This window comes from Rhinatrema bivittatum, chromosome 3 (assembly GCF_901001135.1).
Source record: "Rhinatrema bivittatum chromosome 3, aRhiBiv1.1, whole genome shotgun sequence".
Taxonomy (NCBI): domain Eukaryota; kingdom Metazoa; phylum Chordata; class Amphibia; order Gymnophiona; family Rhinatrematidae; genus Rhinatrema; species Rhinatrema bivittatum.
Genome location: NC_042617.1, coordinates 125,257,108 through 125,271,062, shown reverse-complemented (window position 1 = coordinate 125,271,062; position 13,955 = coordinate 125,257,108). Strand labels below are relative to the sequence as shown.

Below are 13,955 nucleotides of genomic sequence, written 5' to 3'. Positions count from 1 at the left end.
CCTCAGAGGCCATAATATGCAGATCTGCTAAGACTTCAAATCAGCTGCCCCCTGTGTCTTCCAGATGCCCAAGGCCTTTCAAGGTGTGATCATTTTGAAAGATCCGGCTCCATTTTATCTTACAGCTTGGCACTTGAACGATCCCATTTGTGGAAAGGCGGCTACTCTTCTTCAGTGATTTCTACTCTATCGATGGCCAGTAAGAAATCCACTTCTCTACCTTATATTCGAGTGTGGTGCCTTTTTGAAGCTTTTTATCAGGAGTAGACTGAATCTCCCTGGGATTCTGATGTCACTTGCATTTTGGATTTCCTTCAGAAAGGCCTGGAGAAGGGTTTGGCCTTAAATTCTCTGAAAGTTCAGATTGCAGCTATTTCCTGTTATGGAGGCTGAATCAGTGGAGTTTCAGTATCAGTCCATGCAGACATCTCCCAGTTTCTTTGAGAAGGTAAGAAGTTGTGCCCCCCCCCCCCCTTTTGGCATTTATTGTCTTAATAGGACCTCAGTCTGATTCTTCAGGTATTGGTTTTGCCTCCCTTTGAGCTTCTCAGATGGATTTCCCTTAAGGATCTGACTTTGAAAGTGTTTTTTCTGGTAGCAATCTGTTCAGCCCACCATATCTCAGAACTGCTACAGTGTCTTGTTATGAGTTGGACTGCGGAGTTAGCAATCTGTAGATGGAGCCACTAGGAATTAGCAGTCTGTTAGGGTTTGCTCCTCCCAAGGGGAGGAGTAGCAATCTGTTAGCGACTCTGCTAGGGTTAGCAATCTCTTGGCAAACTGTTATGGAGTTGCTCCCCAGAGGGGAGAAGTCAGCAACCATATAAGATCTGTTCTTCCAGAGGGGAGGAGTTAGTATCTATTATGGATCTCCGCAGAGTGGCAACCTGATATACAAGAGTTCCCCTGAAGGGAGGTGTTGGCCATCTGTATGGTTCCTGCTAAGAAGTAGCAATTGATTATGATACAATTCCTGAGGAAGGAGATGTTAGCAACAGTTGAGGGTTAGACTGCAAGGTAGCAGTTTGTTGTTCTCAGCTCTTGAAGTGTGAGAGATGAGCACTCTAATGTAAATTGATGAATCCTTGGGCCAATGGCAGATGACAGCGCCCTCAGGAGGATATCCTGAGAGGGACCACCTGCTAGGCTGGAGTATGGAGACAAACACAGATAGTTCTTTATTAGACAGGAAGTAGAACCACCAGAGGTGGCAGTAGTGAACTGATGTGCACGGCAGGGCTGAAGTCCCTCAGATCCTGGAACTGCTATCTCCGGGTTTGCTGAGCTGTAGAGAGAGACTCATAGATAGTGAGTAGACAGGGTATGCTGGATACATAACCAGAAGTAGATGATATACTCACATAGATTAATAAGAAGGCTCAGTAGCTGGAGAGAGTTAGGCCCTCGAGGAGTGAGTACCTGGTTCCAGGGACAGCTCTGAGAGAGTGATGGTAACTCACAGTTATCTATCTCTGTAATGGTTTCTAGGCAATAGAGAATAGTTAGTATATTCAGGAACAGGAGCCTCTAGGCAAGTTCTGGTTCCTATAGGCAAACTGAAATAAGAACTCACAATATCTGTATATGAAATAGCTTCTGAAATAGAAGAAAGTCTTCAGAGGGTTTTAGGAACATAGGCCCTTGAGGAGCGAGTACCGGTTCCTATCTGCAATCTGTAATAATAACTCACGATCTCCGTACCTGCGATAGTATCTTAGAAGAGAATCTTCAGAGTTCTAGGAACATGGGCCCTCGGGGAGCGAGTACCGGTTCCTATATGCAATTGGAATAGAAACTCACAATGTTCACGTCTGTGATCGCTTCCAGGCAATAGGGAGTCTTCTGAGCGTTCAGGACCATAGGCCCTCGAGGAGCGAGTACCGGATCCCGTCTTAGCAATCTGAAAACAAGAGGAGAGAGCAGGGCCCCCGAGGAGCGGGTAGCCCTGGTAAGTTCGAGGACGCAGAGCAGCGGAGAATGAAGTAGGTCGAGATGATCCCCACAATCAATCCCTTGCTAACTCGATTCATAAGCATAAGCAAAGACCTTTTATGTTGGATGCGGATGACGTCACTACGGCGGGACACCCCCGAGGTTCGCGCCCTTGCTGGTACAAACTTCAGAGCATGCGCGCGCCCTACGTCATCAGGAACATTTATTTATTTATTTATTTATTTATTTAACATTTTTTTATATACCGAGGTTCTAGAGATAAAATCACTAAGCACTTCGGTTTACAGACAACAGATGAAATGACTGACGAGAGTCTTACAAAGAACAGGAGATAAGAACTGAGATAAGAACATGAGATAAGAACTGGGATAAGAACATGGCGGATCCGCAGCATCAGGCCAGCCCGGGGACTCCGGGAAGAAATGGCGAGGAGAAGCCACGGCAGCAAATGTCCATCAGACCCAAAGGGAGTCGCCTCAGAGGTGGAGAGGGTGAAGCGAGGGCAAGAGCAGGCACAATCGCAACACTTACAGACACTGGTCCACCAACCCCACTGTAAATGTGTTCTGAATTGTTTAGGCTTTGAATTATACTTCTTTTTGCTAATCATGTTTTGAAGTGCATCCCATTGGTTTCTCTGTAAGTTTTCAGTTTTCAATTACTGTTTCAATGTATCCGCCCCTGAGGCGACAGTTCAATTCTCTGTAAACCGGTGCGATATGTATTTTATACAGGAACACCGGTATATAAAAATTAAAAATAAATAAATAAATACTTGTAGAGACCCTTTTCTGTCCATATCATCTCATTCTGTCTCCTTTCAGCCTTACCTTTTTGCCGAAGGTGACCTTGGTATGTCATATTAATCAGCTATTTCTTTACCAGCATTCTTGAATGACAAGTGTCAGGTGGTAACAAATTTTAAAATACCTGGACATTCATGCAAAACAATGTGATAAGGTGATAGCTAAAGCCAGAAGAATGCTGGACTGCATAGAAAGAGGAATAACCAGTAGGAAAAAGGAGATGATAATTCCCTTGTACAGATCTTTGATGAGGCCTTACCTTGAGTACTGTGTTCAGTTCTGGAGTCCGTATCTCAAAAAGGAAAGAGACAGGATGAAGGCACCTCATGGAAAGGCAACCAAAATGGTGTGGGGTCTGTTTCAGAAGAGGAGAGGCTGAAGTATATGAATATATATACCCTGGAAAAAAGGAAGTACAGGGGAGATATGATACCGACCTTCAATTACTAAAGTTTTTAATGATACACGAACTTCAAATTTTTTCCGTTAGAAAACAATAGAACTAGTGGTCATGAAATGAAACTCCAGGGGAGACAACTCAGAACCAACAGTAGGAAATATTTCTTCACGAAGAGGGTGGTGGATGCCTGGAATGCCCTTCTGGAGGAGGTGGTGAAGACGAAAACAATCAAAGAATTCAAAGGGGCATGAGAGAAACACTGGATCTCTAAAGGCTAGAGGACGGAAATGAGAATAGCGTGCAAGGGGATAACCTGCTGGTGTGGTAGTTTCTACTTTTAGCAGAAGGCATGGAGATCACCAACCTTAACCAATAAGCCTTGATGTTTTTAATGAAAATGTAACATTTCTCCCTACTTCAACAGCAGGGGGAAAGGGGGAATTTGATTCCGACAACAACCAAGAGGGCCCCAACATAAGGTAAATAATGCAGACAATAGAGAAAAAGCACAGGATTGCTTCTACGGTCAAGCCCATAAGAAAGCATGTCAAGCAGTACTGTCTGAATTTTCAAGAAAGCTCATCACCCAGTAAAAAGTGTTACCAGCTGCAGTTTTTATGGGTTATTGTAAGGCTTGAGGATAACTGCAAGGTGCGGCAGTTACTACCTTAAGAGCCTTGCTGGGCACACTGGCTGGACCATTTGGTCATTTTATGTATCTATGGTTCTTCTTTGGTATTTGTAGGTTACTAATTCCTTCTGTAAAATGGATAGGCTGTTTATTTGGTGGTCCACTTAAAGGCAAGGCAGCTTCTAAATTTACTAGATTGATCAAAGATGCTATTTCTTTAGCATATTTACTTAAGGGATGTCAGCCATCTGATATTAGTTGTGCCCATTTGAGTAGAGCTCTGTCTTCTTCCTGGGTGGAAGCGGTTGCTATCACACTGATTGGTCTTTGCAAGGTGGCTACTTGTTCTTCTTTGCATTCATTCGCAAAACATTATAGATTAGATGTGTGTGCAAAAAAGGACTCTGTGTATGGGGCTGGGGTTTGCATATCAGCCCGTACTTCCTCCCTCCCTTGTTAGGGGAACGTTGGTACTTCCTATCTGTGTAGACTCAACTGGACTGGTGTAGCAGGATGAAGTAGAAGGAGAATTTTTAACCTGTTAATTTTCTTTCCATGAATCCTGCTCTACCAGTGCAGAATCCTCCTGGGAAGTAGGGCCTCTATTACAGATGCAGGATACATGTATGGGTATATTCCTCTCTTTGTTTAGTTTTCTTTCTAGTCCTTCCTCTCTGGTGTGTGATTTTTCTCCTACATTTTGGATAGTTGTATCAGATAAAAGCAATTTCTCTTCATCTGTTTTGAAGTGTGTTGCCTTTAACCTGAATGACTTAGTTTGTTTTCAGTGCTTTGTCAAGGGGGAATACTGGTTTCTCTCAGTGCTGCACCACCTCTGTGTAGTGGTGATGATGTCGCAGAGGAAGTCCGTGCCTCCATCTGCTGGTAGGGGGACATAACCCACCTGTGTAGACTCTAATTGGAGTGGTGTAGCAGGATTCATGGAAAGAAAATTAGCAGGTAAAGTTTCTCCGTATTCAGTGTTTGACTTACTTAGCCAGATAAGTGTAGGACTGCTATTTGGCTGTCCCAAAGTTAGCCAGATAAACATCAGCCTAACTTGGTTGAGGTATTCAGCTGGATATGTTTATCTGGCTAACATGCAGCCAGATAGCATCTGAATTTCAGCCCTTCTGTTTCTAGCAGATGCAAAGAGCCTTAATGTGCTCATAAAATGTTGTTGCATTGGGCCTCTTAGTGTCAATGGTAAATGTTTATATAGCCCTTTAGACCTTCACTTTTTCATGCTTTATTGAGTGGATGTCACCAGAAGAAAAAGCATCTCAAATTGTTCCCACAACATTTTCACTGTGGAGCGTGGGCTAACAAATTCTTAATGGTTATTTTGCTAGACAGGTTAACTGTCATGACAGGAAGACGTAGCATAGGCTTGCATGAAGACATAGACTCGCAAACAATCCAAAGCAAGCAATTTGCTGTCCCAGCATGCCTTAGATTGCACTGGTACCTCTGCATGAGCTTTATTATTTTTGTTCTCCCTAAGGCCAAACATGGTGATTCATGTGTGTGACGAAGCGAAAAATTTGAAACGAGATTTTATCTGCCCACGAGACCTGTTGATATCGGAGATGAAGTACTTTGCGGAGTACTTGTCCATGGATGCGCAGCGCTGGGAAGAGGTAGACATTTCAGTTCACTGTGATGTTCAGATCTTCGACTGGTTGATGAAATATGTTAAGAGGAACTCTAAGGAGCAGGAGAAGAATGAGACTCCCATATTAGGTAACAGGAAATGAATTGCTCTCTTATTTCTTTCTTGCTTGGAACTGACCTTCAGTTTTAAAACAGAAGCTCATGAGAGGAATGGGAAAAGCCTGTACTACTACCACTTATCACTTCTATAGTGCTACTCGATATAAGCAGCACTGTACAGAAACTCAGACAGTCTCTACTCAGTAGAGATTACAAACTAATCAATACAATCATAATATGCTTTGTGGTCAATATTTTCTTCACTCTCTTTTAAGGGAGAAAGGTTCTATAGACATAAAAGCCCAAGCTTCTGGCAAAAGCCCTGTGAAACCTTCATTTGAAGGTGCTAAGTCTAAGAAGTGGGCAGAAGTTTCCCAGGGTCATTTTGTCACAAGCTTTTGCTTGCACAATATTTTCTGAAGTTTAAGGAAAATAAATTTGTGGTCAGAAGATATGCTATTTCATAACCCTGCAAGTCAACTGGCTTTGTTAACTTGTTGCCCTAAATCAGAAACTTAAATCTTACCCTTGTGGTAGATACACATCAAAGACCTTTTTTATAAAACCATTTTAACTTCCTAACAGGCCGATACAGTAAAGCGCGGCCGTGGTTACCCTGCTTCTAACCCGCTTCTAACTAACAATTTGGCCGTGTAAGTCCAACCCGCGATTCACTATCCCTTTTAACTCATCCTTACCGCTTCTTTAAATCAACCGGTAATCCTTTCCGTCCGCAGCATATATATGAGATGTAAACGCTCTGATTAGCTATTCCCTCCCATACAGTAATGTGTGCCCCGATTATCTCCTTTTTAACCTGTAGTTTTGCCGCGCGTTTAACCTGCTAACTTACCGCCTACCCTTACCCCTGCGTTAGTGTGGAGCGTCAGGTCAGAGAGACGAAATTTAATGGGCAAACGACCCCCTCACCCCCGGAACCCTTACCCTGGCGTTAGTGTGGTGTGACAGCAATAGGCAGGCTCCGGTCAAAATCCCCCCCTCCTGAAGCAAGGTGCAGGGCGAAAATCGGCTTGACATGTCATTAAAACAAAAGTAAATAAAGTGTAATAAAAGTAAACTTACTGCATGTGAATTTTCTTTGAACAGTCCTCTCTCCCCTCCTCCCGAGGTGCGGGTTCCCCTGCCTCCCGGGGGCAGCCGGCGGCGAAAGCGGCTTCCAGCAGCCCCCGCTGGCGAAGGTGGATGAATGGACGCCCGTACGCCTGGATGAATGCACGCCCGCCGGCTCCCTCCGCCTGGATGAATGCACGCCTGCCGGCGAAGGTGAGTGAATGAATGCACTCCCGTATGCGGCGGGAGCCGGCGGGCATGCATTCATCCAGGCGGAGGGAGCCGGCGGGCGTGCATTCATCCAGGCGGAGGGAGCTGGCGGTGAAAGCGGCTTCCAGCAGCCCCCGCCGGCGGTGAATGAATGCACGCCTGTGTACGCCTGTGCGTGCAATTTGGGAGCTCAAGGCGTGACATCACGAAGTTTGTCGTCACGGCGTGTGACGTCGACGTTCGCTAATGCACTGCCTTGAGCACCCAAATTGCACACACAGGCGTACACAGGCGTGCATTCATTCACCTTCGCCGGCGGGGGTAGGGGAGCCAAAGCGGCTTCCAGCAGCCCCCGCCAGCGAAGGTGAATGAATGCAATTTGGGCGCTCAAGACAGTGCAATAGCGAACGCAGACGTCACACGCCGTGACGCCAGACGTCATGACGTCTCGCCTTGAGCGCCCAAATTACATGCACAGGCGCACATTTATTCACCTTCGCCGGCGGGGAGCTGCTGGAAGCCGCTTTCGCGCCGGCTCCCCCCGGGAGGCAGGGGAGCCGCAGTACACGCCTCGGGAGGAGGAGAGAGAGAGAGGACTGTTCAAAGAAAATTCACATGCAGTAAGTTTACTTTTATTTCACTTTATTCACTTTATTCACTTTTGTTTTAATTTTTGCCCTGCCTTGCTTCGGGAGGGGGGGAAAGAGGACTCGCAATCCTCCCTGGTACCTGTCATTTCAAACGTCATTTGAAATGACGTTTGAAATGACAGGTACCAGCGCACCCAGGATACTGTATAGGCGCTGTATAGCACTCTATACAGTAAAATGGATTGCGCGGGCCTAACGCTTCATGGACGCTTCTCGGATGCGGCTTGCGTTTGCATGCTATTTCAATACAGTATCGAGCGGTAGGTGATCCGAACTGTGCGTGCGGCAAACACGGGTGCGCCTGGCCGTAACGCACCTCTTCCTACCGCTCCTTACTGTATCGGCCTGTAAGTCTGGTGTAAAATCTGATGAGAACACATTCTGAAAAAACGTAGCATGTTTGCTTGTGAGGGCTAATCTGGAGTTCTGCAAAGTTAACTACTTTATTATTATTTTTTCCTGCACTGTGTATACTACAGGGTGTTAATACCCTTGCATCTAAAAATAGTCAGTTTGTTTGGGTTAATTAGCATGTTGAAGTATTGCTTTAAGATGGCATGGTTATCTACCAAATCCAATAGGTAAATGATCCTACGATAATGATCCTTTCTATGTTTTAGAGCCAGGGAATGTCATTTCCATCCTAATCTCCTCTGAGTTCTTGAAGATGGATTCATTAGTGAGTAGCTTGGTTTTGTTCTTATGCTTATTAGCAAATGGCATTTTAATTCTAATTTGTGGTACAGACAGCAGTCTTGGTAGTTAGAGAATAAATTGTGATGTGTTCTTTTATTGGAACAATGTAAGCATTCAGGCTTCATCTTACTTGCATGCAAAATGTTACAATGATGCATAGGTTTCCCTCCGTCCAGTGTGTCTGAAACTGTTCCAACCCTGTCTTTCTGTGATGGGACCAATCTGTGGATTCAACAGGAAAATATTACAATGGAGGAGTATTTTGAGCATAAACTGTCACTTCAAACACAGGTGAGAGAGTGCCAGTGATAGCATGCCTCAAAATAGAAAACAAGGGAAATTTACAAACTTTTCACATTGGGACAAATTTTACCTGTGGATTTTGAACCAATTTTCAAAGCGAAAGTACCTATGCACTTTTTACTTTGAAGCTTACCCTGGATACAAAGTAACTCATGGACATTTGCTTCTGCTTTTCGTGTGGATACTTTCCAATAGAAAATAAAATGCATAGGAGTAAATTTTCAAAGGAGTTGTGCATGCAGAAGTAACATATAACATAGCAGTTTTCAAAAGTCCATTTGTGTCTGTAAAGTCCATCTACGCACGTAAAACATTTTGGTAGTTTAGTGAAATTTCAAAGGAGTTATGCGTGTAAAAGTAGTAATGTTCAAAAACCTATTTTCGGTTGTAAAACCCAGCTTTGCATGCAAAAATCCTTTTGAAAATGACCTCCATAGGTTTGAAAATGCAATCTATATGCGTTGTTCCCCCATCATCTAAGCACGCCCCAGGAGGGCTGCCTCTATGTGCAGCAAAAAGTGCTCACATTCTGGAGGACCAGGCTTTACTGTTCACTAATTTGAGGGAGGGCAGTTTTCAGACCATTAATTTATGCATGTAAATCACTAATTACCTGTATAAATGGCTTTGAAACTTGATCTTTAAAGTACCCATGACCAAATATTTGTGGCCAGTTTTTTTTTGGTCCAATTCATTTTTATGAATTTTAAGACAGCTCATCCAACTTCAGTCTCACATATATAGCATGATTGTTAATTGCATCACTGGAAATACCATATTTATACTAAAAAGTATAACATGAACAAACCCAAAGTGGCAGAACACACAGAATTAGGGTAAATACATTCTTTCTGGTCAGTTATACTGAATCTTATACTGTGAAAGCAGATAGCTGGAGCTATAAAGTCTGTATGATGCATATAGACCAACTTAATATACATCAGAAGAAGTTTATGGATGATACATTAGTAATTACCAAATGATTTATAGCAGCAAACTGAAAATCTGAAACTGTACCATCAGTCATGAATGGCAAAGAAATAATAAACACAATGAGGTGGGAAAAGACCTATTTTTATATTATGGATAAACATATGCTCAAATATCAGAGACAGGGCATTCTCGGATGCCCTGTCAAATATTCAAATATTCAGAGACAGGGCATTCTCAAATATCAGAGACAGGGCATTCTCAACAATAGGTCCCTCCATCTGGAACGCCATGCCCCCGGACCTCAGGCAGGAAACCTGTCTCCTAACTTTTAAAAAGAAACTCAAGACATGGCTTTTCGGTCGAGCCTTTCCCTGTTCTTAGTCCAATAGCTTGACTCAGAACTGTTCCCATCTCCACTGTAATTAAACAAGCACTAAGACACACTAATACGTCATAACAACATTGGCTCCTTTGCCTCCCTCCCACACCCTCACCTGTATATAGTATACTATCTCTGTTCTTCCCCCTTTATTTTCCTATCCCCAGTTTTTGCTCCCTTGTTATAATGTAACTTTATGCTTCATCAAATTTTGTCTTTTGTTAATTGGTTATGGTTAACTGCTTGTTCGATGTAAACAGAGTTGATTTGATTTGTATCAAGAAAGTCGGTATATAAAAGCTTTAATTAATAAATAATAAATAAATATGCCTTTTTATAAAATATGGAGTCTGGCATAGACTTCATTGACTTAGCAACTTGAAAATGTTTACGTATTGTGATGCAGCACAACCCAGCCAGTGGCAGGAAAAGCCAGGGTAAACAGCAGAGGGCGCTAAAGGAGGTTTTTAGAGGCACCACCTGATCCGTGGGCCGAGGGAGAGCTGGAACAGGTGTCAGAATTAAGTGGAAGTGATTTCAACATAGCTGAATCAATGGTAATAGAGGAGGAGGGACGTGCCGGAATGGTGGCAGTGGACAGAAAAGCCAAGCTCCTCAGAGGAAGAGCAGCAGGATATGGAGGTAGACTCCTGGACAGAGGAATCCTCAGGTTCTGCTATGGAGATTGAGTAAGTTACCAGAGTGGGGGGATGGTAAATGACTGTTAGTTTAAAAGGAATGTTTTTGTCTTAAATTGTGAAACCTGTGATGCACATGCTGGACCATAGGTCCTGGACCAGGACCTATGGAGTTTTGCTGACAGCTGGACGGTGTATGGAGAGAGGAGTGACTTGCAGGAGAGGTGACCCAGGATCCGTAGGAGTGGCAGAGCTGTGCAACGCTGGCTGTGATCATTTACAGTATACTGATATTTCTGTGTAGTCTTCTCTTTGTTGGTCTGCATTACACCCTTGAAATGGCAACCACATATCTTCATAAAACTCCACGTCATATGTTGGAATTATCCCTCTGCTATGTGTTATCCCCAGCACAATCCTTCTCTTTAGAGTTCAATGGAACCTCTGTTTATATTTAAAACAGGTTAGCCTGTGTTTTACAGATAATTCTAACTATATGCACAGTTTCAAACTTGTTACCAATATGAATTTTTTCATATTTTTTTGTTTCCATTTCTTGTTACATTTTTCCATTGGAATGTTATTTTTTCCTCTGTATGTTCTTCTACATATGTGACAACAGTTTACGTTGTATACATGTTTTACAGGCGTAAAATTAGTTTTTATCTTGCAAAGTGGTTTTTCTTATGCCTTTAGATTTCTGAGATATACAGAAGAGATATAAAATACTTATAATGTTTTAAAATCATCCTGGCACATCATTCACATGTACTGAAAAAAGAGCATTTTAATCTGTTCTAGAGGACCTCTCAGGGTATTGTATACATTACATGATCTTTTATCATATGAATTATCTAAAAGCTTTGTTATTTCAATGTAATCCATTATCCTGTAGTAAATTTGAGGAAAACCCTTGATCAATTTTATAGGCATTATTTATTTTTTTTAGCCAGCAGTTTCCCCCTGCTCTTTTGGCTTCCAGCTCAATTGGAACCTATCACATAATGCCTCAGTGCTACTTTTGACATCCTCTTGGGGTTAACCCTGTAGCCACTCAGAGGGTCTTGCCAAGCACTGCCCAGGCCCTCCTGTACATGCACTCCTACATTGGCAGCCTCCCACCCATCAATTGGTTTCTTGCTCGCCTCTGAGCAAGTTCCCCCCTGCAAGCTATCCCATGGTGGTTGCTAGGAAAACTAGGATCCCACACAACTCAAGAGACACCCAGTTCCTAGGCATGCACCCTACAGACTAAACACACATAATGGGATTGACAATCAGGCAGAGCTAACAAATTAATAAGTTTATTAACACAAAATAGGAGCAGTGAATGGAAAAAGATTATACTTGCAAACAAGAATGGGTAGAACAACAAAGATTAAACAGCAAAACATAGCTAAACATGTCTATTATCTAGTGTCTGGGCAGATCGGGAAAAAGACTGTCCCCGTGAGTTGAACAGGGCCTTAGATGGAGGTCTGTTCTCACTGTACTTCCAGCTGAGACTAGAGAGTTCAGGCCTAGTTCTCTGTCTGAAAGGCCAAACACGGCAAAAAGTACTAGCATCAGCTCTCTGACTAATAACCTTCTGACTTTTAATAGTTTTTCTAGTCCATGGCATTGCAGGATGTTTCAGACTTAATACGTCTTCAGGGATGCTGGGATATGTATGCTATTCAAGCCTCAATCTGAGTCAAGCCAGCATCGCAAGCCTCTGTTTTAACTGCAGTGCAGAAGTCAAACACCCCTGCAAGCCAGCACAGAAGAAATGAGTTATTTGGGGAAAACAATCACATAGCAAAACAATAAATCACAAAGCATGCAAAACCCCTGTTTCACCACAGAACGAGAGCTATGATCTGGCACAACTACCAGAGCAGTCTTTCCCTTATTTTATAACCAATCCTAACTTATTTTAGACTAGTAAATATGCTGACAGTTCTTGGCCAAGGGCCATACATAGGGCTCCTTCAAAACTCTGCAATCATGGACCCTAAATCTAACCACTAGGTATTGCCATTGCATGATGACTATGACTCCCTCTTGAAGACTGTGAATGCTGCCTGTCCATTATTTTCAATCCCAGCCAACCTGGGGAGCGAAAGACCCGAGCCAGGAATTGAACCCATGTACACACCGAGGCACTGGGCCAGCCCCTAGGGCATGAATTAAATACCTACTCATATCCATTCTATAGAGTCATTGCAGTTATCTAGACTTGGTTGTTATTAGTACAATAAGTTTTGGCTTTTCTGTCTGAATTATACAGAATTTCCTTTAATGGTACATACTTTACCATTGACTACTGCTATTACTTAACACTTCTACAGCGCTACTTGGCATATGTAGCACTGTACAAAAAACATATAAGAGATAGTCCCTGCTTGGTAGAGCTTACAATGTAATCAAGACAAACAAACATATAGGGCAAAAGAGAGAGAACTTCATTTATTAAGATAATGGTTGCAAATTATTGAGGCTGTAAGCAAGAAAATGGGAAGTTAAGATTTAAACGCAGCCTCAAAATAAGTGTATTTTTAGACAGGATTTAAATAAGGCATGAGCGGGAACATGATGCATCAGCTCAGGAAGCCTAATTCAAGGAAAATGTGTAGCCAGGTGGAAAGTACAGAGTCGGGAATTCGTGATAGAGGATAAGTACACAGATAGGAGTGGCTTGCCTAATAAACTGAGTTTATGAGGAAGGGTGTAGATACAGATAAGAGAGGAGAGGTTGTGAGGAGCTGCAGAGTGAAGGCTTTTGTAGGTAAGTAAGAGGAACTTAAATCGAATGTGGGAACGGATAGGAAGCCAATTAGCGGGCCGATACAGTAAAGTGCGCTCCGGCGTTAAGTTCAGCCGGCACCAGGAAAAATGTACAGAAAAGCAGAAAAAACTGCTTTTCTGTACACTCTCCGACTTAATATCATAGCGATATTGTCGGAGGCCCCAAAAATAAAAAAAAAATTAAAAATTAAAAATCTACCCGCGGGTTGGAAGACGGATGCTCAATTTTGCCGGCGTCCGTTTTCTGAACCTGTGGCTGTCAGCCGCCACTTCTGTCAAAAAGGAAGTGCTAGGGACACACTGGTGTCCCTAGCGCCTCCTTTTACTGCGGGCCCCCATTTGCATGCGGGCAGATACAGAATTGCGCGCCCGGGACATTGGCCTGTGCGCGCGTCAGGAGAGCGGGCTCTTGCTGGCTCTCTCGCGCTTCTTTCTGAATCAGCCCGATAATGACTTGAGACGAAGAGTTATAGGGGTGTAGCAACTTTGGCGAAAGATTCAGTGTTTACTAATTGCGCAGCTGAATTTTGAATAGATTAAATAGCTTGGAGAGAGATGGCTCCTGTGAAAAGTAGGTTGTAATAGTCTAAGTGAGAGGTGAAGAGAAAATGGCTAAGGGTTCTGATAGTGTACTCAGGATGAAATGGATTTTGGTGATGTTATAGAGAAAAAAAAGCACAGCTTAGCAGTGTTTTCGATAAGTGTAGAGGGAAGAGTTGAAGAAGAATCCAAGGTTATAGGCTGAGGGGACTGGAAAGATTATAGTGTTATCCACAGAAAAAGGA

General features: G+C 43.1%; 1 protein-coding gene across 2 annotated transcripts in view; it reads left to right on the top strand.

Annotated features, from left to right (window-relative positions):
* Window positions 1–13,955, top strand: part of KIAA1841 (KIAA1841 ortholog) — a 201,206-nt gene that overhangs the window by 48,607 nt on the left and 138,644 nt on the right. For both annotated transcript variants that reach the window (XM_029593704.1, XM_029593703.1), the window contains exons 5-6: window positions 5,295–5,533; window positions 8,055–8,113. In XM_029593704.1, coding sequence (XP_029449564.1) covers window positions 5,295–5,533; window positions 8,055–8,113 — 298 coding nt within the window. The remainder of the gene's footprint in view (window positions 1–5,294; window positions 5,534–8,054; window positions 8,114–13,955) is intronic.